A 25,746-nucleotide genomic window follows, 5' to 3' on the forward strand; every position below is an offset into this window, starting at 1 on the left:
TTCTGGAAATACTACAATTTTACCCACAGAGAGGATGAGAGAGGTGAAGATGAAATTGGAGAGCCTCGAGGAGAGGGGTCTGAGTATGGGCTGTGTTGAGGAGTCTGTGAGGTCATATGAGGCTCAGAAAATGGGACTGCTGGGGAAGTGAGCTATGTTTTGATGACCAGGCTATAGCTATACAAACTGTGCTAAGCGAAGGTGGTTGGAGTGTTTTGGAGAATAGAAGACTGAAAGAAAGAAAAACAGAGGGTGGGAGGACCCTAAGTGTCACCCCTTCGCGGTCAGTGCCAGGTGATGAGCGCCTTACATTGCATGCTCTGTTTCCCAAGACACTTTCTGGAATGACTTTATGAACTAAATTAAACAGCAGAGACTGAAGGGAATGACACATGTCCAGAAGTTAAAAAGACCTCAAAATTCAGGTTGGAGTTAGCTTTGTAGACCTTGGCTCAGAGGGCCTAAATGGAGTTAAGTGGTAGAGGAACCGAAGAGGTCTTTTCTCACTATTTAAATAGAAAAGTTTTCTTCACATTTACAATATGATTCAGAAGGTGTTATTTTTACCAAATCAATTCCAAAATATTATTAATAAAAATTAACAATTTATGGACCTGGAAATTCCATTTTAAGTTTAATGGAAAGTTTAGTTTAAAGTAGGAGGTAGCCACATTGATTTCTTTCAGGTTCAATGCACTGTAATTCTGCAATTAAACTTGCTCTGTTTCTAAGTGAAAATGACCTTTAAATTAAACTCTGGAATATTTGCTTCATCTCAGATTTCCCAAAAGTATTCCAATCTTTACCTCCCAGAGTTTACAAATGCAGAAATAAAAGTATTCCTTTCATTGTCTCTACAGTAGTGAGGAAAAAAAGATATAGAATTAAATTTGTTACCCTCCTGGGATATACCTAAGAATAATTGTAACCAGCCCTGTAGGATTTTATGGTGTTTACGTGCTCCATAGTTCTTAAATATAGAAGAATTGCAGTGTGTCTAATTGTCATATAATAAAGAGAAATGACATAAGAGATTTCTTCCCATTGTGTTTCTATCTATCTTCCTGAGAAATTATACTTGCTGTAGTACTAAAATTAATCCTTAAAACTGGAATCTCCATCAGTTCTCCCTAGGCAACATTATAAAAGTAGCACAGAGACTGGGACTCTGGGGCCAGACTGCCTAGGTTTGAATCCTGGTGATGCCATCTGTTAGCTGTATCATCTTAGGCACATAACTTCTCTTTGCCTCAGTTTCCTTATCAGAATAGGGCTATGTTAGCACCCATTTCATAGGCTTATTATGAGAAAGAAATTAGCTAATATTGGTGAAATAGAACAATGTCTAGCAATTAACAAGTGCAAAATACACATTTGGTGTTTTTTTTTAAAAAAGTATAATTTAGTATACAAGTATATATGTAAAATGGTACAGTTTCTAGTTCCAACTCCACTACCTGTTAGCTGTATAAGTGTGGCCAAGTTACTCAGTCTCCTTAAGTCTCAGTTATTCTTTGTGAATAGATTAACTGTGAAAAGTAGTACCTGCTTCACAGTCTCTGAGGATTTAATGGAACAGCGTATGGCAAGCACATCTCCAATTATAAATTCACAAATTATAAATTCACGGTGTCGGCTTCCCAGCAATGAAGATTTCAAAGACATACTTGATTTTGGGGAGCTTTTTGTCTGTTTCTGTTCTTTGGGTTTTTATCATTAATCTTCCCTCCACATTTCTAGGTCATTTCTGGGCCTTCAGAGAACGAATCGGGATCCTCTGAGAGGGATGGTCACAGGTGAGGCTGTGAGATAAACTCCCTAAGCTCCCACGAGGCCTGCAGGGTAGACTTGTGCTGGGGAATTTGCCACTACCCACGATCTGCCCTAAAGCCTTGTGAGCCCGGAAACCACCCTTGTCAGCAGTTCCAGGGCCCATCTGTCCCCCAGTTGGGCTCATATTAATTGAGCTCATATGACTAATGTACAGGATCAGAATGCCAGTGTTTTCCATTTATAAGGAGAAGTGAAACTGCAGGGGCCTAGTGGCTGGTATTCCCACCCACCCCATTTTCTGCCTGCAAACAGGTCGCATCTCCACCAGGCTGTCAATTTGTGAATTTATAATTGGAGACAGAGCTGCTGAGTTGCCCCTCAAGGCCTTCAAGTTTCCCAGGTGTTCTCCCTGAAGGCATGCTGACAGGATACCACATTCTAATCAGAAAATGGCTTGTAGACATGGAATCAGAAGGACAGTTTGTTGTTGGGCTCACAGGGTTAGTGGAATTAGAGTGGCAGATCCATAGTAGGAAGGGGTGTGCCACCAGCCCAGAGCACCCCTCCTGGTATTTGAAAGGCCACTGCCGGTGCTTGCTTCTGAGGTTGCTTTGTACTGATTTCCTTGTCTGGACTGTGTCTTTCCAGCAGTAAAGCCAGTACACTCAATAGATTATTGTCATGCCTAAGGGTCCAAGACTCCTTAGGGCACATCTGGCCTTCAAAAGCTTGTATTTGTCTCTTACATAGTACAGAGGCCAAGGTTTAAACATGAGTATTCACATAACCATCCAGATCTCTATCCTCTTCTGAAAAATCCAGAGGTCTGGCTTTCTCGGGTTCTCCCACATCAAGGCGGTCGTCTGTAGCTGTGTGGAGAGCTTGCCCTTTATTTTATTTATTTTTTAATTGAAATACATGTGATATACAACATTACTTGGTTTCAGGGGTACATCATAGTGATTCAATAATTACATACATTACTAAATGCTTACCACAAAGCATATAGTTACCATCTGTCAGCATTCCAAAATATTAAAATAATAGTGACTATATTCTCTATGCTGTGCTTTCATTCCCATGATTAATTTATTTTATACCTGGAAGTCTGTACCTCTTTATTCCCTTCACCTATTTCACCACCCTCCACACACTTCCCTGTGGCAACCATCAATCTGTTCTCTCTGTTTATGAGTCTATTTCTGTTTTGTTTATCTGGGTTTTTTTATTTTTTATTTTCCACACAAAGTAAAATTATATGGTATTTGCCTTTCTCTGTCTGACTTATTTCACTTAGGATAATACCCTCTAGGTCTGTCCATGTTGTCAAAAATGGCATGATTTCATTCTTTTTTATGGCTGAGTAATATTCCATTGTGTATATGTACCACATCTTTATCCATTCATCTATTGATGGACACTTAGGTTACTTTCATATCTCAGGTATTGTAAATAGTGCTATTATAAATGTAAGGGTACAAATATCTTTCTTTTTGAATTAGTGGTTTTGTTTTATTTGGGTAAATTTCCAGAAGTAGAATGGTATTTCTCTTTTTAGTTTATTGAAAAACCTCCATACTGCTTACCAATTTACATCCACACACCCAGTGTATGAGGGTTCCCTTTCTCCACATCCTCGCCTACACTTATTTCTTCTCTCATTGACATTAGCCATTAGGTTGTCTCTTTTTGATGAGCTTAAGTCCTGCCCTTTATTCAGTTCACCTGGTCCCTACCAGGTCCAGCTAACCTGCAGTGCCTGCCGGAAATGTGGACACCTCTAGGCATTTGAGTTTGTGTCATTCTGATGCTTGAGTGGCCTTTCCTTGACCTATGCTTTGACCTAATGTACTTCTAATTCAAAGTTTAATTCTGAGATAGCAGTCTTATTTTCTTATTTCCAGATTCATTTCACTGTCACACTCAAGTATTGAAAACACAGTTTGTAAGTCCTAAAGGGTTACAGTGATATGAAGACTGACATATAAAGTTCATAGCTTCAAGAAAGTGAGAATATCTTTAATCTTTCCTCAGGAAATCTGTGATACTTTTGGCCTCCCTCCTCTGTCTCTAATTTAAGAGTCTTTTCTTCTTCCTGGGTGAAGAATATTAAGTATTCTCATAGTCTGTACTTTTTTAAGGCTATAGATAGACCTACACTGAAAGAAACATGTGAACATCTGTATAAAAGACAAAAATTTAGATGCTTTGTTTAAAAATGTATTTATCATGAGATTTCTTTAGGGGAATAAGGTCTTATTTTTAACATTAATATTATAAGTTATTAATAATCTGATAAAAGAAGATATGCCACTTCTTTTGATTCCTAAGAAACTCTTGGCTTTTTTTTCAACTTTATCTCTAATGATTGACAAAAATGTCACCATGTGATTGGATCACTGATTGTAAAAATGCATTTGTTTCCCAAGGAAGCATTTCTTTTCAGATGAAACTTGCCCCTTAATTCCTATTGATTGATCTTCTAGATAAATAAGGATTCCTTTATGAGTGATCTGTTTGGGAAAATGGTCTGCTTGGGAAAACAGAAATGTCAGTTCTAGGTCTTGCTGTATCTCTCAAGCCCATGCTATCTCAAACTTGAGCACTTAATACCATGAATCATCTGTAGGGTAGAAGTTAATAACATTCTTTTCTCTGCTTCCATAGTATCTTGCACATATCTCTTACAACAATGTTTACTCCATCTTACTTAAACTCTATTAAGTTAAATAATGAATTAGCACAATCTCTGGCACATGTTTACTTATCCATTTCATCATCATCATCTGCTTACAAGTTTTTTTCCTCTATTAGACTGCATATTTCTTGATTGTATGGACTGCTTTGTGTTTATATCCTCTAACAGTATAGGGCACATAGCAGGTGCTCAATAAATGATGTACTAAACTGCTTATGAGAAATAGGAATTCTTCTCAGTTCCCTTTTAGATACTGACATTATTTAGGGGATTACTTCAGACATAATAACTGAGGAACACTTCACTTCCACCATATTTTTAACTCAAGAAAAAAAATGTATTGTTTGCAAAAATCTAGTATGACAAAAGCTCATACACTGTTGGCTGAATTGTAATTTAATGTAATTACGTTGAGATGTGGGTTGGTATATTGGTCATAGACCTTATAATTCCATTCCAAAGTATCCAACTTTAAAGAAATTCTCACACATGTACAAGAATTAGAGAGGTTTAATAGTAGCAATAAATTAGAAACAAATTAAATGTCTACCAACAAGAGAATGCTGATATGGATTGGAATGCTATACAGAAATTAGAAATAATAAATTCCATAGTATTACCTGTAAATCACAAGAAGATAATGTTGTATTGCCAATGTGTTTCAGCCTTGGGCAAGTTCGCTGTGGATTCAGTGTGACCAAAGACATTGACAACAAAACATTCTTTGGGGTGAAAGGGTTTATTACCCAGCTTGTTCTCTCGGCAGTAGGTTGAACACTAGTGTCTCTGCCTCCACCCAGAGCACTGGGCCGAGCTCTCTATATAGCACAATAATAGCTTATTGCCTAAAGGTTTGGAAGCGGTAGCCTAACAACAGGCCAGTTACATCATCAGGTGGTTTAAGTTGAGTGAGGATCCTGGCCATAGGAACCCTAACTTCCCCACACTCCACCCCTCCAGGATTCTCACCTTACAGTCTACATGCTTTCAATCTTCCGCAATGGTCCCTGTGCGAGAAAGCTGGAGCACTGTAACCAGATTCCACAGTAGCAACGGAGGATAACAACAACTTAGAGATAATAAAAATTAAGATACAGCAAGATTTTGATACAGGTCACAAAAATTATAATAATCCTCAAGCCAGAGGAGGTTCCTAATAACAAAAATTATAATAATCCTCAAGCCAGAGGAAGTTCCCAATCCACAAAGACTTTAGGGGCAATAAGACACATGTTTTAATGACACCAACGTAGGCAAACCTTGTCCATCAGGTAGGATGCATGCACGAGAATAGTCCTGTGATAGGACTGTAGCAGGAAGGGGGTTCCTTTCAGGCCTAGTATACTGTACTTTTACTCCTTTCCCCGTGGGGTTCACTCAAGGGTCTATATATAGTGCTACTGGAGGTGAATGGACTGGGCCTAATGATAAAACAAAACTCCCTGGTAAGATGCTCCTACTTTTTGGCTGTTCAGAATATACTACTGTGATCTTGTTGGCCACTCTGCTGTTATTCCAGAAATACACAGGAGGCCAGCTTCCAGGCCTTGTCCCCAAGGTGCCAGGAGACAGCCATCATTGGTCCATGTGTCGAAAGGTCCAAGGCCACGTCCACTCAATGGAGTCTCCGGGGTTCAGTGCAGTTGGTGTTGGCAGCAAGATATTATTCTGGTGGATGAACCTCGGCTTCACTGAGTCTTCCTTGGTTTGTACTTGCAATTGTGTAGGGGAGGCAGCCATATATGTTAACATGTCTGTGGGGCTCAGGGCTCCCTTTCAGGGTCTCTCGTTCAAATGCCATAGCATGGCCCATAAGTGGACTGACCATCCCTGCAGACTATTGGTATCTGACATTAGTCTGGATTTTAACATGCAGACTACTGGCGTCTGACTTTAGTCCGGATTTTAACAAGCCATTTTGCCTCTCTTATCATGCCTGCTGCAGTAGGATTGTATGGCACATGAAACTTCCATTTGATTCCCAGCTGTCGCACCCATTCTTACAGTGTATGTCCAGTAAAATGGGTGCCCTGATCACTCTCAATTATCTGTGGTCATCCATAGGCAGCAAAGAGATGCTCCAGGCCTCTTTTGGTCATCTGCTGATCTGCACAATGGGTAGGAAAAGGAACCAGAAGTCCAGTAGCTGTGTCCACAAAAGTCATAGCGTATTGATATCTTTCTGACACAGGCAGAGGCCCAATATAATCTATCTGCCACCTGACCAGGGGTATAAGCCCCTTAGCTATTATCCCATGCTACTGTGGAACTCGGGGTAAGTCCCTTTTGGAACACATGACACACACCTGCTGTGCTCTTCTAACTTCTTCAAACGTCAAAGGCAAGCCCCACTGACAGTCTACAGCCCACATTGTCTTTTGCCCCGCATGCAACAAATGCTGATATAACCACTGGGCTACATCAGAAGCAGGCGTTCCTTTTAACCAACGTATCTGGGCTAATTTATGTGCTTCATCATTTCCTGGGGATGCCAGTGGCAAATGACCTGTCACATGGTATGCTGTAATTATTTTAATCTGACCACAGGACCATAAGTCTTGCCACAATTCTTGCCCCCAAATGGGTTGGTGACCAACCAACCAGTTGGCATGGTACCAGGTTGGTAGCCACAGGGTCAAGCCCCAATAGACAGTCCAGCTGTCTGTGCAGACAGCTATAGGGGAGGGCTCCTGGCTGATCACAAGCCACACAGCATGCAACTCTGCACATTGGCTGCTCTTCCCCTCACTATCTTCCATCCAGATTGTCTCAGTCTTAGGATGGAAAGCTATGGCCCTCTATTTGGGGGGCTTCCCATGGCTGGAGCCATCTGTGTACCAGTATAGGGGCTCTTCCATCCTGATATGGACTCTCTGCTACTAATGGTTCAAAAGCAAGTTCTTCCTGCTTTTCACTAGTATATGTCACTGGCCCCAATAAGCATTGGAGTTCTTCACTCAAGGGGCTACTAGAGAGGGCACTATACTGCTGTAGGTAAGCACCCCACTTGGCTAGTGTGGGTGTTTGTGCCACATGACTCCTTGGCTTATGGGTCCAGTCTTGTACCCACCCCAAGATGGGATAGGTGGTTATTACCTTTATCAGGGCCATTCCAGTTATGGGTTCTTTAGCCATCAAGGCATGATACATGGCAGCCAGTTGTTTTTCTATCAAAATGTATCATACCTCTGCCCCTTTCCAGAGTTTTGACCAGAATCCAATAGGTTTTTCAAGTTCATTAAAGCCACTGCCAGAGACCCCAGGCATAATCATCTTCAGTCAAATGAACATCCAGCTCACAGGGCCTTGATGGGTCTATCACACTCAAGGCCTACTTGGCCTTGATGCCCATTTTGCTGTAGTAAAGGCAGATGCACATGTCTCATCCCAGTCCCACCTGATGCCCTTTCATACCAACCAGTATAAGGGCTTCAGAATTTGTGCCAAGTGCAGGATAAACACTCTCCAGTAGCCTAGAAGACCCAGAAACTCCTGTAGCAATGCTACAGTTGTACAGATAGGAAAGGCCTGGACTTTATCTATAGCTGCTTCTGGTATAACTTTGGTCTTACATGACCAGACGACCCCCAAGAATATGACAGACAAACCAAGTCCCTGAATCTTGGTACTGTTCACAGCCATCCTTTCTCCTGTAGATGTTGCAGCAGTCTAGGTGCTGCACCTTCTAGACCTGAAAGAGAATCAGACGTGAGCATGACATCATCAATATAATGGTACAGCCGCACCATTGGCAGTTTCTTCCATGTAGCCAAGTCCTGGGTTACAAGTCCATGACAGATGGTGGGGCTGTGGAGGTATCCCTGTGGGAGGATGGTGAAAGTCCATTGCCATCCTTCCCATGTGAAGGCAAACTGTTCCTGACTTTCCTGCTCAATGTCAATAGAAAAGAAGGCATTAGCAAAATCTACCACATAATGATATGTTCCTAGTTTATGGCTGAGAGTATCCATCAAGCCTGCAGTAGAGGGGACAACAGCATGTATAGGGGGTATGACTTTATTCAGTTCTCTGTAATCCACAGTCATACGCCAGGAGCCATCTGGCTTTTTTACAGGCCACACTGGGGAATTGAAAGGATGATGGGTGGACTTTATAATACCCACCTTTTCCAGCTCCTGGAGAGTTTCTCCAATCTCTTTATGTCCTCCAGGCAGTTTGTATTGTTTGGTATTAGCCACCCACCGAGGCACAGGAAAAGCTATGGGTGGGTGCCTAGCTTGTCCCCTCAGAACTGCCTTCACCACACGTACTCTCAGTCTGAACTCATCTGCAGTGTGGTCTGCAGCCATAGACCCTGCAGGACATCAATCCCCAAAATATACTCAGAGATAGAAGATAAATACACAGTATACTCTTTTGGGGGTAGGTGCCCTATTCTCAAATGGATTTGGGCTTTTTTCACTCTGATAGACTTATCCCTGTATCCGTCTGTGATAGTGGGGGTCCCAGGGAACCACTCAGGTTTACCATGAATCAGTGAACATTCAGCCCCTGTGTCCACCAGAGCCAGGACATGTTGTATGTTCACTGGGGACCAATGGGTAGCTATTTCAACATGTGGCCTCCAGTCCCCTCCCAGTCCCTCGGGGCAGATACCTTGACCTTCCCCTCAGTCAAACTGTGTTCCCCAATCATCTTCCTGTGTGGGCTCAAGTAAGGTTGGCTTGCTCTCCAGCAGGAATTCTTGCAAACACACAGGCTGGACTTGTGGCTCTGTCACTGACCTCTGCCTCTTTGGTCTTAATGGTTGGAACTGCTGCTCTGGTTTCAGCTGTTGCCATAGCTCTAGTAAGATCCTGTTTGACTTCCCATCTAATTTCCTTCCATCTGCTCCTGCCCCTATTAAATCAACCCATATCTGGGTCCTTGTATCCTTCATGGGGCCCTTTCAATTCTTCTTGTGAGTAACAGATCTTATTTCTTTCTGTGTTCTCATTGCTTCAGCCTCCCCTAAGTCTGCTACTGTATGTGTCACCTTGCTTATGGGATGCCTTAAGTGAGGGGAAGGATGGGCACTAGAGACCCAAAGAGGGATGTGGGAGCCATTTGAAGCACAATATTTCTCATCCCAATAGTGAAAAATCTCTTCATCTGGGCCATAATTCCCTGGACTATAGATGGCATTTCTTATGCCTAGCTCTCGTAACACCTGTTGGAGCTCAGCATATGTCTTCCATCTAACAGGAGAGGATGGTAGATCACCCAGATTGGGCTACACAGCAGGAAGTGCAGCCATAAGCAATTGAGGAGGGAGTGGCTCCCTGGAGTCTAATGTGCATTTTTTAATCACTTCCTCAAGGCAGGCTGCACTGTCAGGGAAGACAGCTTTCCCATCTCTGATCCCAACAGAACAATTTCATCCACCCCTAAGTCCCACAGATGCAGGAGCCAAGCTGATATTGACTCTGAGGGCTTCTGCCTAAACCAGGAGCTCAAATCCACCAGCTCAGCCTGAGTATAGGGGCAGACCACAGAGTGCTCCATGACCTGCCGAGGGGGCTGCTCCTCTCCTTGGGGAACTTTCAGCTGCGGGGTCTTTGTTTTCTTTACAACCACTGGGTGTGCTTTTAATCCTTCCCCAGCTCCTCCATTTCTGGGACTGATGGCACTTTTCTCTCCCCACCCCCAAGTGCCTCCTCTGCTATAACCTTTACCTTTTCTACTATGCCTCACAGCAATGCTACCTCAGTCTTCAGAAGCTCTCTTACCTTCACCTCAATGCTTCGCAGCTGGTGTTCTCCTGCAGCCTTCACCTGTGCTTCCCTCAGGAGTTCGTCTTTTTCCTTGATGGACTTTTCCTCCTTCAGGGCACCTGGCAGCTCTGCCGTCTCATTTTCTAAGGAATTTTTTACCTCTTCAATGGCACCTCGCTGCTGGCATTCTCGTGCTGCCTCCTCTCTCATCAATGCCATTTCCTTCTTCAGGGAATCCACAGAAGTTTGCAGCTCGTGTTCTCGTGCCGCCATCTTGGGTCCTTATCAGGAGCATGTCCTTCTCTTCTGTAGAATTTTTTAGTACTGTGAGTAGCAGCCAACGTACAGTCCCTGCTGCCTCGCAGGCACTTTGTCTCTCAAAAGAGCTACTTACTATACCAAGGGCCACCCCTACTGCCTCAGGTATCACCTCCACTTGCTTCCAGTCCTGGGGTGGGGCCCAGTCCTCTAGGAGGCAAGCCCCCTCAGACCACATACCCACTGGGGGACAACCCACTGTCTCCCCATTCACAGGGGCAGCCCACTGAAGCACCCCTCCCATAAGGGCAGCCTGTCTTTTTCCTTGATCAACAGTGAACCCTGCTGACTACACCAATTGTCTTGCCAATGGGTTTCAGCCCCGGGCAAGTTCACTATGGATTCAATGTGACCAAAGAAATAGACCGCAAAACATTCTTTGGGGTGAAAGGGTTTATTACCCAGCTTGTTCTCTCAGTGGTAGGTCAAGCACTAGCTTCTCTGCCTCCACCCGGAGCACTGGGCTGAGCTCTCTATATAGCGCAATAATAGCTTATTGCCTAAAGGTGTGGAAGCAGTAGCCTAGCCACAGGCCAGTTACATCATCAGGTGGTTTAAGTTCAGTGAGGATTCCGGCCATAGGAACCCCAACTTCCCCACAAATGTTAATCAAAAAAATTGAAAGATCTGTATGATACCATTTCATAAAACTTAAAACATGCAAGTCAATATATTGTTTATGGATAAATACATCTTTAATAAAAGTGTAAAAAGAGGTATGGAAATGATAAAAGATAACCATGGGAGCATTTGTCTTTGCAGAGAAAAAATGGAGATGGGATAGGCAGGCAGGGGCGTATGGTAGCTTCGATTTTATCTGCAATGTTTTACTTCTTCCAGAAAACCTGGAGTAAATTTGGCATAATGTTAAGATTTTAAGTGGAAGCAATGAGAATAGAAGGTGAAAGTCACTAGACTCTCTACGAGGTTGAAGTTATTAGGATAAGTGGACTTTGAGAGTAAAATAGAGCAATACTAACTGCTTGACAGATCATTAGTTTGTTGGCACTATATCAGTTCAAGTCCTGGCTGGTAATACCAAAGTCAAAAGGGTCCCGACCCCTCCCTTAGACTCTAAGCATCTCTAACTATATCATTTTAAAGCAGAGAAAACTGTGGAGATCTAGAGGAATAGAAAAGCATGAAGTGGTATGAACACACCTAAGATAATGTGAAGATTTTTGAGGACTAGAGCAAGCCAAAAGGTTTTGATTTTATGTCAATTAGGAAAGTAGTTGTGCCCAATTCAGTAACCAGGAGTTTCTCAGTGAGAAATAATAAACAAGTTTATTTACTCTGATTCAAGACTAACTTAATTAATGTAAGGCATATTATTATAAACATTTAGCTGTTGATATGTTGATAGCTGAATAAATACAAACTGTATTTTTATAAAGTCAATAAAATAGCTGTCAGGAAGCCAAGAAAAAGAAACAGCAAAGGCCTTGGCCACTGTTAGGAGGTACTTTGGAGATTCTAATGTACCCTGCAGTCTGTTCTAATCTCTTGTCTTTGTCTCATTTCCTTTAGCCAGACCAAAAAAAAAATCAGAGAATACAAAAATTTGGGCTGGTAAAGAATGGAAAGTGGGGAAAAGAAGAGCACTGTCATTTCTATTACATTGCTTTTAAAAGAAATGATGTGTGGTCCACTTAGAGTGAAATAGTATACTAAGATATGGAGATATAAAATATCAAATTATGATTTTGTTTTAAAAAGTAACATTCTTTTCATATTACCTGAAAAATACATGGATTCATTTTTAAAAGATTTATGCAATTGGTAGTACACTGAACAAAATAAGTGGATCTTTGTCCTTGTCCTGCCAATGGGTTTCAGCCCCAGGCAAGTTCACTATGGAGTCAATGTGACCAAAAAAATAACAGTAGAATGTTCTTGGAGTGGAAGGGTTATACCCAATTTTATTTCCATGGTGGCAGGTCAATCACTAGAATCCCATCCACTCAGAGCAAGTCTGCATGCAGCAAGCCGGTCTCTGCCTCTGGGCCTCTCTAAACGCACAGCTGTCTTCTGGGCCTGTCCTCAGTGTTGCCACCACTCCCACCTCTGCTCTGCTCTCCTGCAGCCTTGCAGCTGTGCCACCATGTCACTAAGAGCACTGGGTGGAGCTCTTTATAAAGAGTCAAAAGCAACATATTGCCCATACGTGTGTACTGAGCTAGCCAACCAGGGCCAGGTGAGATTCCTGGTCACAGGAACTTTCATTTTATCCACAGTCCTCTATCACTTCCTTACTTCAAATCTCTTTTCCAGGCATAATGACTTGTCCATGATTGGTATACAGTCACCCAGGTCTTTTCTATGAATTTGTATGCAAAAATTCATGTACTCATAACTGGGATAATATATTTTTCTGCAACATATTATTTCCATTCAGGTCTTTTAGGGAGCTTTGCATGTCAGTATATCTGGAGAACCTAGTTCTTTTTCATAGCTGTATAATATTCCTCAATGTGTTTAGCCCATTGCAGTTTCCAGTCTTTCACTATTGCAAACAATTTGACAGTCAACATTCTGGTACATCCATCATTGCAGCGGAGGGCATTTGTGATTTAATATATGGCCAGATCTAGGAACTACAATTATGTTGTCAGGAATATGCCTTTCACATCTTTGGCTTTGTTTTTCTCTTGGTTGACCTCATTTTCACACAACCTCACCTTGGGTACTAACAAATAAGTTAACCAGCAGTACAAAGCTTACCTTCTGCAAACTTAACAATCTCTTTTTCAGTATCAGCAGAAGTAAAGGGGTTAGCTCTCACTGGACCAGTTGGGTCACATGCCCAACTTTGACCTATCACTGTATCTCTGTGTGTAGTATATACTGATTGGTCAGGCCTGGGTCACATGCCCCCTTCTGATGCCACATCAGCATGACCCAAAATAGATTGAGAAGGAGGAACACATAGATGATTTTCCAAATAAAAATCAGAATGATGATAACAGAAGGAGGAGGCACATAAGCTGGTCAGGCAAATATATCAATGTCCCCTATAAATGTCTTTCAGTACACTATGTTTTTGTTAGTAGGAGATAGACATAATTGGTTTCCAGATTTATGCCATAAGGACAAAAATATTCTTATAAGTATCTTTCCAAATCTTTGCTAGTATAATGAAAGAAGCATGTTGTTATATATAATGTCGTATATGAAAGTAAAGTGTGTTACAGACTAAAGATCATTAACATTATGAAAAGAGATAATTTTTCAATTCAGGGAAGTGTTACTCAATGTATTTGCTAAAATATCACTGATATGATAGATCATTATCTATGCATTAAATTCCTAGTCTTAGAACACATTTCTTAATATTCTTTTATTTGCCAAGACATAGCACAAATTCCATATATTATTTATTCATTTACTAAATAATATTTATTAAATTCCATTACATACTCATCACCATGTCAGGGCCTGGGTTTAAAATATTGACTGCTATATCTCTGTCCTCAGGTTTCTTACATTATTGTTAGGGGCGACAGACTTCAAAAAGTAAACAAATGAATAAGGGAGAAAATTTCAGGCTGTGATGTTCTATGAAGGAAATAAAAAGGTTCATGAGATGGAAATTAATTGGGGACAGTCATTTCAGGTAAGGTGGTAAGGTTAGACCTCTTTGAAGAGAGAACACTGAATCTAAACCTAAGGTTGAATAATGATCTCCAGACTCTAGACTTGGGTAGCCCAATAGAGTAGCCACTAGCCCTGTATGTCTGTTGAGCATTTGAATGTAGCTAGCTCGAATTAAAATGTTCTATAAATGTAAAATACACATCAGCTATCTAAGATTAGTGCAAAAATAGTAAAATATTAATAATGTTTCTGTTGGTTACATGTTGAAATGATATCTCATATATATTGGAGTAAGCATTATTAAAATTAGTGTTACATGTTTCTCTTTTTTTAATGTGACTGCTAAGATATTTAAAATTACTTAATGTGGCTCATCTTATATTTCTACTGAACAGTACTGGTCTAGGTAGTTCCAGCCACTTTGCTATTATTGACATGTGTTTTTTCATCTTTTTGTCCTTTATGACAGCAATGGCGATTGAATCCATGTAGTAGATTTTTTTTTCAAGGATCTAAGTCTCTAATATTTATTGACTGAGGAGTCCAAATATAATAATTCAATGTGTGATCAAGCTTAATACAGCTCAGAGTTAAGAGGTAGTGGGTGGTGGAGAAAGCACAGAAAATTGCCTCATTTACTAGAAGAGTTGTGTCATTAGTCATGTTCCTTTAGAAACGTTAACAAAGCAGATAAAGGAGGGCTTTGAGTTGGAGAGGTAGGCAGAGCGAGCATCACAAGGTAATGACAGCGTAGGACAGCATTTCTGTGGGAATCGGTGACAGCAAACCCAAAGATCTATTTCCATCCTTGACTTCGTGAAGGAGAGTCTACTTTGTTGTATAGAATGTCCACTTCTTGCACATGCAGATAGGGTTTTATTCTCCACATTGTTTTTGCCCTAATGAGAACGTTAATGATCTTAGTGTTACTCTTTTTTCCATCCCTGTCAGGGAGATGTTGATATGTTCACACAGATTTCTTAACATTAAATTAATGCACTGCAGAGAGTTAGCAGAATAGTATCTCTGTGCCATGTTGTTCTCATTTCTGTTTGCGGCTCGTGCCACAGGGAAGAAGTGAATTACTAAAGGTGCACATTTTTGGTTTAGCAGGTGAAGTTTTTAGTTCTTAGTTTATAAGCATTTAAGGACCCCAAATGTGATGTTTGTTATGTAATCTCACCATTTTTGGAGGGGAAACTCTATCCCTACTGGCTTGAGAGAGAGTTGAGTCACACATCCTGTGAATGTGAAGCAACGGTATTTAAACCTCACGGGTTCCTCTCACTTTCATTCTAAGTCGCTGCAGTTCAGAGCAGCAAGTGCTCTCTGTGAAGAGGCTTCTACCAGCCCTTGGAGGTGAACAGCCTCTCCTGCCAAGAGTCAGTAAAGAAAGCCAAATCTCAATATGCAGTTCTCTCACTTGGAGTGAAAGATGTTTTATTTATTTCTAATCAACTATGCTAGATAGCTGGAAGCTGAAAAGTGCCTGCAATTTGCCATTTATTTATAATAAGGTAAGTTTCATATTTTGGTTTGCTCATTGTACTGTGGCAGCCTTGAATTAAGTGGCAGTTTTTGTATATTGTTGTGCCTCAGAAAATACTTTCTCACAGGGCTTTGAAAGTGGCATTTGAGATTCTAATACAAGTAATTTTAAATCTACAGTACTATCCATTTGTGAGATACTTACTAGATTGATATTCCCTTTATGATAGTTCTTTTATGAAAATATAATGCCTGGGAAGTGGAAGCATTGTAGTAGCTTTATATCATTGTAGTCTTTTTAAGGATGAAGTAGTACCAGGATCTTATTTTATTTATTTTCTTTTTGCTTCTCAATGATCTCAGTTAAACGTAGAACATGCATAAAATTCATATGATTATGCTGGATTTTATCCTAACTTATCATAGCTCAACAATTACATTTCTCCATTGAAACAGAAAGTGATCCTAGTAATTATTAGAAAGTTGAAAGTTGAAAAGTAATGGAAGACTTTTGCCCTTTCATATTTGGTACTCTAGTTTAGTAAAAGGCCACCAAATTTATAAACTTCTGATTGATTTGTTTTAAAATGTGTATGAGTTTATCACAAACCTGCTTCCTCAGGTACTGTTGGAGGCACTCATATATAAGTTGTATGGATGGGGGAATCTGTGGATAGAGAAGTGAATAAGTGGTTTGTTTTTCACATTTTTTAAGCCTGCTGTTGACAATTTGGGATGAAAGGCAGGAATGTTGTCTTGTTTTTTATTGATTAAGAAATAACATTACATCAGAGCTAAAGGTGGTATCTGGTGTCATGTAACTTTGGTCACTCATATTTAAGGATTTTGAATTCTTTGGAGGAGAGGAGGTTAATTTGATTGAGAGCTATAGCTATGAATTTGTAAGATATTACTGAAATGAGGGATTTTTGTATGTACACTGACAGTTGGCATTAAAATACCATTTTTCTTCTTAATTGACCCCTAATCATGCTTAGAGATTGTTTCATTTATATTGGTTATAAGATTGCTAGATTCTAATTGCAGCATAGAAATTACTTTTCATTAGATATATATTTAATAACTCATGTTTTTGCAAAGGTTGAAGGGTTAATGAACTGATGGGAGGCATGTCATTTTCCATTTGTTTGAAGGGAAAATTAAAATTAGTTCAACTTCCAAATATATTTGAAGGCAGTATTCTGAATTGGGAAATAAAAACTTTAAAGAAAATGACTTAGCACTATGAGAGCCTTTGGGAGCTTGGATAGTGAAAAGGCACATAAACCAAAAGATTTGAATTCAAGGAGTTATAAATAGAATATTCTGATAGGAGATATGTATCAGACTCTGCTTATTTGCCTGGGCAAGGAGGGAGCTATTCAGGTTAGTTAAGAATTTTGCTTGTGAAGTTTTCCTTATGCTATATGTGAATTATTAAATGTTGATAAAAAGAACAGTATATAATACATCTCCGTCAAGACAAAGGCATGTCTTACTATACTTGGCATTATTTCAGAATTTTAATTATGGATCACAATGGTCATACAAACTGTTGTCATGAATGACACCTCCTACTGATAAAATGCTGTAAAATCAAATTTTTATAATATACTATTATAAATTTGGACTTAATTATTTATGACATTGTACAGCCAACTGTTAATTACCTGATGAGATTATTGAGACATCTTATTTCTCTTTCCTTTCTGTGTTCCCATCCTTTGGCTCTTCTCCTGCTTTGCACTTCCAGAAGGGGTGTGGGTAACTGGCAGAGAGAAAGAAGGAAAGTGAACACAGATAGTGTAAATAATTTCTGTTTCTCATCTCTCATAATTGTTTTGATGAGGAAAGAGGTCCAAAAGAGATTAGGTATAATTGCTAAAATGAGTCTTTGAGATAACCTGTGGATTTCAGTTATTCAGGAAATTCCTTGACCTCTGAAATAAAAAATAGTTGGGAGGTTAGTTGGGACAACCTTATCTACCTTACAGGATTGTTGCAAAGATGGAATATATCACATCTGTTGTATTTTATTAACTATAATGTTGGATATACTTTGAGAAATTGTTTTTTGTCTTCCTAAAGTAAATGGGATGACAGGGCATCAGAGAGACTCAGAATTCCACTCTGGATTCAGAATATTTCTTTTTCGTAATGGTGGTCTCCTTTTCTCCTCTTTGTAAACTATTTACTTGTTAAATTCCAACCCAGGTAAAAAGACTTTGCAAAGATAAGCTCTAAAAATAAATAATAAAAACTCTATTTTACCTAAGCCCCAGTGTTGTTTAAAAAATTTCAAAGAGCTTAAAAGAAACTCATCTTCACTCAAGAGTTATTTATTTATCAAGTGGAAATTAAATTTTATTTTCAATGTGAAATCAGCATGGTTTCCCTGAATGGGGGTCTGCACCAGCAGAAGCACATAGCATGACAGGTATTCTTTCTTTTAATTAAGACTTTGAAGGGTTCATGATGAGGAACCACAGAGTGGGAAGAAATTTCTCATAAGAGTACTCATTCCGACTACTGAAGACTAAATCTATCTTGATGGTGCTTTAGATCTGACTGTAGAGAATCTTGCTGCATATCAAAAGCTGCACACTTGTTGAAAAATAAGTAGAGATAACTTGCCCACCTACCTCTGAAAATCAGCCATGGGTATCAAGTGTGACTGTTGGTGTGGTAGGTTCCTGTGAATTCTGCAGAGCTTACAAGCATCACTCTCACAAAGTAAGACATACAAATCATGTATGTGGAAGGAAGGTACATGTCATCTCATACGTGCTCATGTCACAAAGAAGGGAGTTAAGGTCCAGAAGGGTTAAGAAGAGTGCCTGGCTTCACTCAGCTAATATTTGAATCAAGACATTAACCCAGTTAGCTAGAATTGACCAGAAGACCAGCTGTTTCATGAGTCTGTTAAGATTTTTTTAATAGTATTTTTAAATAGTGATAAACATTTTTATAGAAGCCATATCCCTGAGGAATGTTTCACAGAAGACATGTTTCCTCATCTCCAGGGTTTAAGGGCTGAGGATTCTGTTGGATCTAGTTTAATGGAGCCTCGATTTGTAGGATGACTGTTAAAACTGTGGTATCTGACTCTTGGAATCTCTTAGCTATTGTCACAACAGAAGAGTCCAAGCTCTTACTTTGGAGAATTGAATCAAAAGGTAAAAATGAGTAATGGACAGAAGTAGACTTTGTAGTTTTTAAAATTCTAGGTAGTATGGTAGATTGTTTTGATATGTTTGTTCAAAGTGGTTAGCAAAAAGATATTCCCTAAGTGCTTACACTTAAGAAGAGATAAGGAAATTTTAAATAACAAATGCACTTCCAACCATTTCTGTTAGAATTGATTTGGTTGTTTTATATTTATGGAATGCTACTCTTTTTTCAGGGAGATGAGATGGGAGAAAGCTGACTTTTGAAACTATCCAAGTTAATGACATATATTCTACTATACTAATGAACACAGTAGCTTTATAAAGAAAATTTTTCCTTAAAGCCTTTTAACAGTAAGCTTAGAAGACAGGTTAATTAAAAGGTTTTTTGTGTTGGTGGTATTAATAAGGGTTGTCCCTTACTCCTAAGAATTCAAAACACTGTTACCATTTATTTTTAGAAAAAATATAACTCTTTTAAAAGGTATATACTCTCTTCATATCCTGTGCTCCAACTTAACAGCTCCAATAAATACATGGAATTAACCATTGTGCTAGCTTAAGAATAAACTTTAGCCCTGCTTTGTAATAAAGTTTATGTTTACTTTCATTCAAAGAAACTATTAGGAGATAAACAGGTAAGGGTCTTAAAAAACTTTGCTAAATATAGATGCAGTTAGATAGTATGCGGTCCAAGGGGCAGAACCCTGGGCTATATGAGCGTGGGACTAGGAATCAATACCTATTTGTAATAGCGACCTCTCCTGTGGTTTTGGAAGTGACAGAAAAGGCTTTGTCTTCTTTTGATTTTGTTTCCTTACTTATAAATTTAAGAAAACACTTTAATGACAGAAAACCATCATACATATGTCGTAGATGCTTAGTAAATACCGATGAGTGATTCTGTGAACATCAAGGAGACCTATGAACTCAGCTTAATAGTCCATCGATGTGCCATTGTTATAAGTGCCAAGGTTTGGAATAAACATCTCTTTGAGAGAAACCCAAGGAAGAAAGCTTTGGAGATTATTTTTGGGTTTTAATTCTATATTAATGTAGTAGAGATGCTCAAATTAGTCATTTGGTCCCCCTTTGCTCGAGTCAGTTCACTAGTGGGATGGGATTGGTAATATTTTCATGGCAATTTACACATTCCCAAATAATAAATCAAGTTCTAGATCCCTCACTCCACAAGTGATTCTTTCCAAAATGAAAATAGTAATAATGGCTAACATTTAAGTCAGGCTGTCTAAATCTTTTTATGGATTAATTTATTTCTTAAACTCACCTCATGAGATTTGGGCACTATAATTATTCCCTTGTTACAGATGCAGGAACTGAAGTATCGAGAAACTAGGTGGCTTATCCTCAGCGTCACACGAATGGTGGTAGAGTGACCAGCTGAACTTAGGCAGTCAGGCTTCAGAGTCAGGGTGCTTACCTGCATTCTGCGCTGCGTTCCGTTGGCATCCCTTGATCCCAGGAACGTGAAGTGACTGCTGTGTGCTGCAGGAAGGAAAAGAAATCTTTTTAATGCTACTACATTTAAGTATTTTGGTGACTCCAACTTTCTCATTCTTAGTGAAACTTAGGCCTTTATGAACCAGAAATTTGATGAAGTTATTTGGGAATTCAGGTAAGATGAGGCTGATAATAATGCCAAGTGTGTCTGAAATGAGCAGACATAATTGAGAGTTCTCTTAGGTGACCATAGTTCTTGGCGATGTGAAAAGATTTCTTTTTTTGTTTGTTTTGTTTTTTGAGAGAGAGAAAATTCAAACACTGTATACATAGTCAACTTATGCAGTTCCAGGAAAGCCTGAGGGAATTTTTGTGTTTGGTGGGAAGACTAGTGCCATGTCTCTTTTTCTATGTACACCCCTCACACATAATGATGAAAGTCATTATTTGGAGAAAGGAGCACTTTGAATGAATGGTAGATGGAATTTAGGACTGTTGTGTCACAAGGTCCATTTTGATCCACTTTCTCCAGAGATTCCGCAAAAGATGCTTGAAATTCTTGGGTAGTTTTTTAACCTTTATGTTTCCTCAGGTCTTGCAAACAAGAACTTGCTTCATAATGTTGTATACCTTGAGTGCTAGTGTGGTGCCTAGTCGATAGTAGATCCTCAGTGAGATTTTCTGGCAAGTTGGCTGGCTGGTTTGCTGGCTGGCTGGCTGGCTGGCTGGTAAGAGTAAGCTGTGCGTCCCCAGATCCGCTCAGAATCATTACTCATGCCCCTGAGACTGGATTGAGACCAGACTCTCAGTGAGTATGTGGGCACATGAGAATGATGGGTGAAGTGTGAGTTACCTCAGTTCAACTCACACTTTATCATCTGATGGTTGCCAGTGTGGAACTGACATAGCTATAAGTCATTTCTTGCCACAGGCCTTTCCCTCTATCTCATTTGGAGTTTCTTTAATTGCACATAGGAACCATAATTGCTTTACCCCCTTGATTCAAAAGCTAAATGTATGCAGATATGTACATATATAATTCATAAACATTATGCATATTCAGAAAGTAGATAATAAAATTAAAAGATCAAAATAGATTTGAATACCTAAATTAACAGGAATCGTCAAAGTTTGACTAATGTAGTTTATTGTGAAAAAAGTGAACAAAATGAAGAAGAAACAACTGAGAGTATCAAAGAAAAGAGAAGTATTTTTAAAAATCATTTTTAAATGTTGTTTACAAAAATATGTATTTCAGTCATGGAATAGAAGCTTTGTTTTTTTTCCACAAAATTTCATTAGAGGGCTCAAACTAAGAAATGTGGGAACCGAATCACAATTTATTTGGCATAATCGGCCAATTGTAAGGGATGCCTTTCAAAATGAGGATTGTGACTAAGGGCTTGTTTTAGGAAATGCAGATTTTGAAGGAGGGTATTAAGGTAGTTAACGTTTCAAGTTTTCCAAAGGGGAAAGCACAGAGAAAACCTTCCTGTAAAAACAGTGATTGACACAAAATATGTTTTAGACAATGGGAGGAACTCTACTGGGAAAGTTACACATTTGGCCTTAACCCAAAGCAATCATTTAAAAGGAAACAAAAAAGAAAGAAAGAAGCAGGAAAAGAAAAATAAGATCCTAATCAGCACAAAATCCCTGGATGGATTTTCTTTTCCCTAGGCCTAAACACAGCAACTCTTGAAGAGTTCACTCTTCAAGGATTTTCTATTCCTTGATGTGCAGGTACCTTGTGTTTATTTGAAAGGCATGGGATTCCTGTGGCTCCCTCTTCTGGGGGTGATTTTCCTACTTGAGAAATAGCATGCTCCAAGTCGGCCGTCAGCGGGAAGCCTTACTCTGGCCAACAGCAGACCTGCATTTTACCTCATAGTGTCTGGGCTTCAGTTTCAAAATTTCTCAAATGAAGGATTCGTCCTCTCACCTCTCTCATGTTTTCCCAAGACTAGGAATTGTTTTAGGATAGGATTCTGAAACAATTACTTCCAAGTTTATATAGCCAACATGGGTGGAGAACATTTGCTAAAGTCATGCCTGGAGTTTGAGAAATGTTCATGGAATAGATAGGTAGAGAGTAGAGAGAGAGAGAGAGAAGATAGATAGGTGGGTGATGGATAAATGACTAACTGCCTCATGGCAAATGTGGTCTAAATATGTAAATAGTTACCAAGAATGATTAATGCATCTGACATAAGCTGACTTTGTAGACTTATTCCTACCGTTTTAAGTCACTGATGAATTCACAGTATATCAATGTTTGTGACTTTATGGGAAATATATTGCAGTTCCAGAGGTATCCAGATAACTTCCAGAAAGCCACTGATAGCACAGGACTACCACTTCTTACAGTTACTTTCAAGAGAATGTGTTAAGGAAGTAATGACTCTATAGCATCTTACTACGCTGATGGACAGTGACTGCAATGGGATGGGGGTGGAGGGACTTGATAATATGGGTGAATGTTGTAACCACAATGTTGCTTTAGTGAACAATATGATATCAATGATATCTTAATAAAAAAAGGAGAGAGAGGAAAGGTGTTAAGGTAGTTATTGTTTCAAGTTTTCCAAGGTAGGAGAAATCAGAAAACTGTCCTATGAAAGTACTTGATCAAATACAACTAAATGGGCTCAAAATATTTGCAAGTTTTGAAGAATGGAAAGAAATCTGTGGGAAGAGTAGTCCTGTTCTTTGGATCCTAGGTGGCAGGTGCTTTACAACAAAGGGCAGAGCCCTCATGTGGGTTTTTTTATATATCAGACACTAATGAAATTTTTTCAGAAATCAACTAAGATTTGAAAACTATATTTGCTGCATAAAACACTTTTCTCATTATATCCTGACCTCTTCATTGTATCTATTATTTTTGGACATTTTCATAGAAGATTATTGTTACATTTTACTATTTTAATTGAATTTTTTAAAACAAAAATTAAGGAGAAAGTTAACTAGAAGCTATCAGTCCTATTTAAGAAGTCCAATTCAGTAAGTCAAAGTAGTTCAAAGTATTGTGCCAGCTGTAGAATTTCCATGATTCCTTCCTTTATCTGAGTAGCACGTAATTCATAGTCACAAAATTTTGGGATTAAAAGGTACCTTAGAGATCAACTAGTTCAACTTTCTCATTTTGCAAATGAAAAATATTCTGGCACAGGTTAAAAAAAAATGACTTTTCCAAGGTTATGTACGTGTAGCTCCCAGCAGAGCCAAGCTGGACATGGCATTCTTGAAATGCAGCTCTTCAATCTTTTTGCTACATCAGTCAATGAGAGCATCATTATCTGAGTTTAATATTCAAATGGTGCTTTGGATTTGCTCTTCTTATTAAAATGTTAATTAAGTACAACATAAATCAATTTAAGTTTAGCCTAATTTCCTTTAGGCCACTAAACCTTTTTTTTTTTTTTTTACCCTGTTTTTTAGAAGGGCATATGTTAGCCACAGATTCTATACAGAAGCATTTCCTGACACCTGAAAGTTTAGCTTCATTCCATCCCCTTGGTCATGCAGATGCACTTGACATTACAGAGAGTGGTCCATGTTAAACCATTCCTGCACACCTATAGCTGGTTATGCTTTTCCACCCCCTCCAACTTTCCAGATCCTCAAAATAAATGCATACCTCAACTTGACAGAAAACTCCATAAATGCAAATTACTGTGTTTGTAAACAACATACATATCTATTCAAATCATTTTACTAAATAACTGGCAATGATTACTAAACAATGCTCTGTAGTAATAACTTGCCATCAGGGCAGTACTATGCAGCAATTTCCCAGTGTCATGGCCTCTCCTGGTGGTTGCTTCAAACGTTGGGGAGCCACACCCTGGCAGCAGCTCTTAGGACGGCTGTTCTCTGTATCCCCAAGTGAAAGGTCCCTTCAGAAGATGGCCCAGGTGCAGGCCACTCCAGGTTATGTGGGCTGCCCTGCTTCTTTTTGGTTAAGAACCAGAAGATTGTGGCTCATTTGGCTCCTCATTTACAGCTTCCTTGGGGAATGAGGAAGGCAGATGTTTTTCCAGAGCATTCTTCAGAATGCTAGTTGTATTAAAATGGCATTCTATAATCAAATCACCCTGGGAAATGTGGCATATTTTTTTCCCTTTTGATTATTCCTGCTGAAGGCAAAGCTTTAAAAAGGGGGTTTGTTTAATATTCTTGAACTCAGAATCTCCCAAACAAAATGATTTTCAAAATACTACCTACTCCCACTGTGGAACACTCTTGGGAAACCCTGATTAAACATTACCTTTAGTGACTGTGTGTCCTGGAAAGAGGGTGGATTGGGACATGTGAATCTGTTGTTCTTCTAGGCCCTCTGTCCCCACAAGCCCATAATGAGCTCACTGCTGAGTGTAACTGGTGTTTAAACACCACTACTATATAGTTATATTCTTTGTACACACAGACACTCAAATGCACACATACATATACAATTACTCTCAAGGTCTGTTTAGAGAAAACTTTCGGAGTGATTTAAGGAATTTTTTTAAGGGTAATTTTGAGATTTCACCTCATTTGATAATATCAGAAGCACCTAAGATAGTGTATCTGATTTGGTTTGATCAAGAAACAATGGATACTCAGGGCAAGGGGTGATGAAGCTCTGAGGTGGAAGGTAGGGAAGATTTTACAGAAATGCTTTTTCAGTTGGATCTAGAAGATATATTGTCAGTAGCCAGGTGGATAAGAGCACAGGCACAGAGGCATGGCTCAGCAGAACAGTTTAGAAAACTGGTTTTAAAACAGGCAGTATCTTTGGATCCCAAGGTGAAAAGAAAGGAATCGCTGATGAGGCAGGCTGACCCAGGTGAGCTCATTCAGGTCTTTCAATGTTGTGCTAAAGGAGCTGAACCTTCACCTTCCAGCGTGGTGATTCTTCAGGGATGATGCAACAGATTCCCCAGAATCTTTTTTCAAACTATGTGTATTCAGGCCCTGTGCCTAAGAGATCCTGATACACTCAGTTATGGGTAGAGCTAAACAATGTAAATTTTGTGAAAAGTACCCAGGTAGTTCTCATGTGTGCTCCGAGCTAAGATAATTTGGTGCACCAAGAAGGCATTTCAAGAAGGGGGAGATTATAATAGGAACTTTGAAAGCGTTGAGGAGGAAGGTTTGAAAAGAATGATCCCAAAGTCAGGGAAATCTATTTGGAGGCTCTTTCACCAGTCTGGGCAAAAAACAACTAGGGAAACAAAGGCAGTGATGGCGTGGAAGGAGGGATGCTGCCATAGATCTGGTCCACTTGGGTATTTGGTGGCTGAGCATAGGTGTGAGTGAGAAGGCTTCTGGCCTGATGGTGCCGACAACCAGTGCAGGAGACACTGACGGGGACACACGAGCTCCTGCTCACTGCCGTCTTGCTTCCCCACCTACAGCTACCTCGCAGCACATCTAACATGCTCTCCCCTCAAGGTGCTTTCATCTCCTTTAACTGTGCAGCCAGCAGAAATTTTGTGCAACTGAGCAGCTCCCTGAGAGGCCCTGTTCTGTGGGTAGAAACATC

The 25,746-nt window shown here is 39.6% G+C and overlaps 1 protein-coding gene across 23 annotated transcripts in view; it reads left to right on the plus strand.

Moving 5' to 3' along the window:
- Positions 1-25,746, plus strand: part of MCTP1 (multiple C2 and transmembrane domain containing 1) — a 516,560-nt gene that overhangs the window by 176,858 nt on the left and 313,956 nt on the right. Inside the window, exon 1 of one of the 23 annotated variants that reach the window (XM_036925725.2) lies at positions 15,386-15,617. The exons of the other annotated variants lie outside the window; for them this stretch is intronic. Within the exon in view, the coding sequence (XP_036781620.1) occupies positions 15,561-15,617 (57 nt within the window). The 5' untranslated portion in view covers positions 15,386-15,560. Of the gene's footprint in view, positions 1-15,385; positions 15,618-25,746 lie in introns of those variants that run through there. 23 annotated transcript variants of the gene reach the window in all.

Source organism: Manis pentadactyla, chromosome 2 (assembly GCF_030020395.1).
Source record: "Manis pentadactyla isolate mManPen7 chromosome 2, mManPen7.hap1, whole genome shotgun sequence".
NCBI lineage: Eukaryota > Metazoa > Chordata > Mammalia > Pholidota > Manidae > Manis > Manis pentadactyla.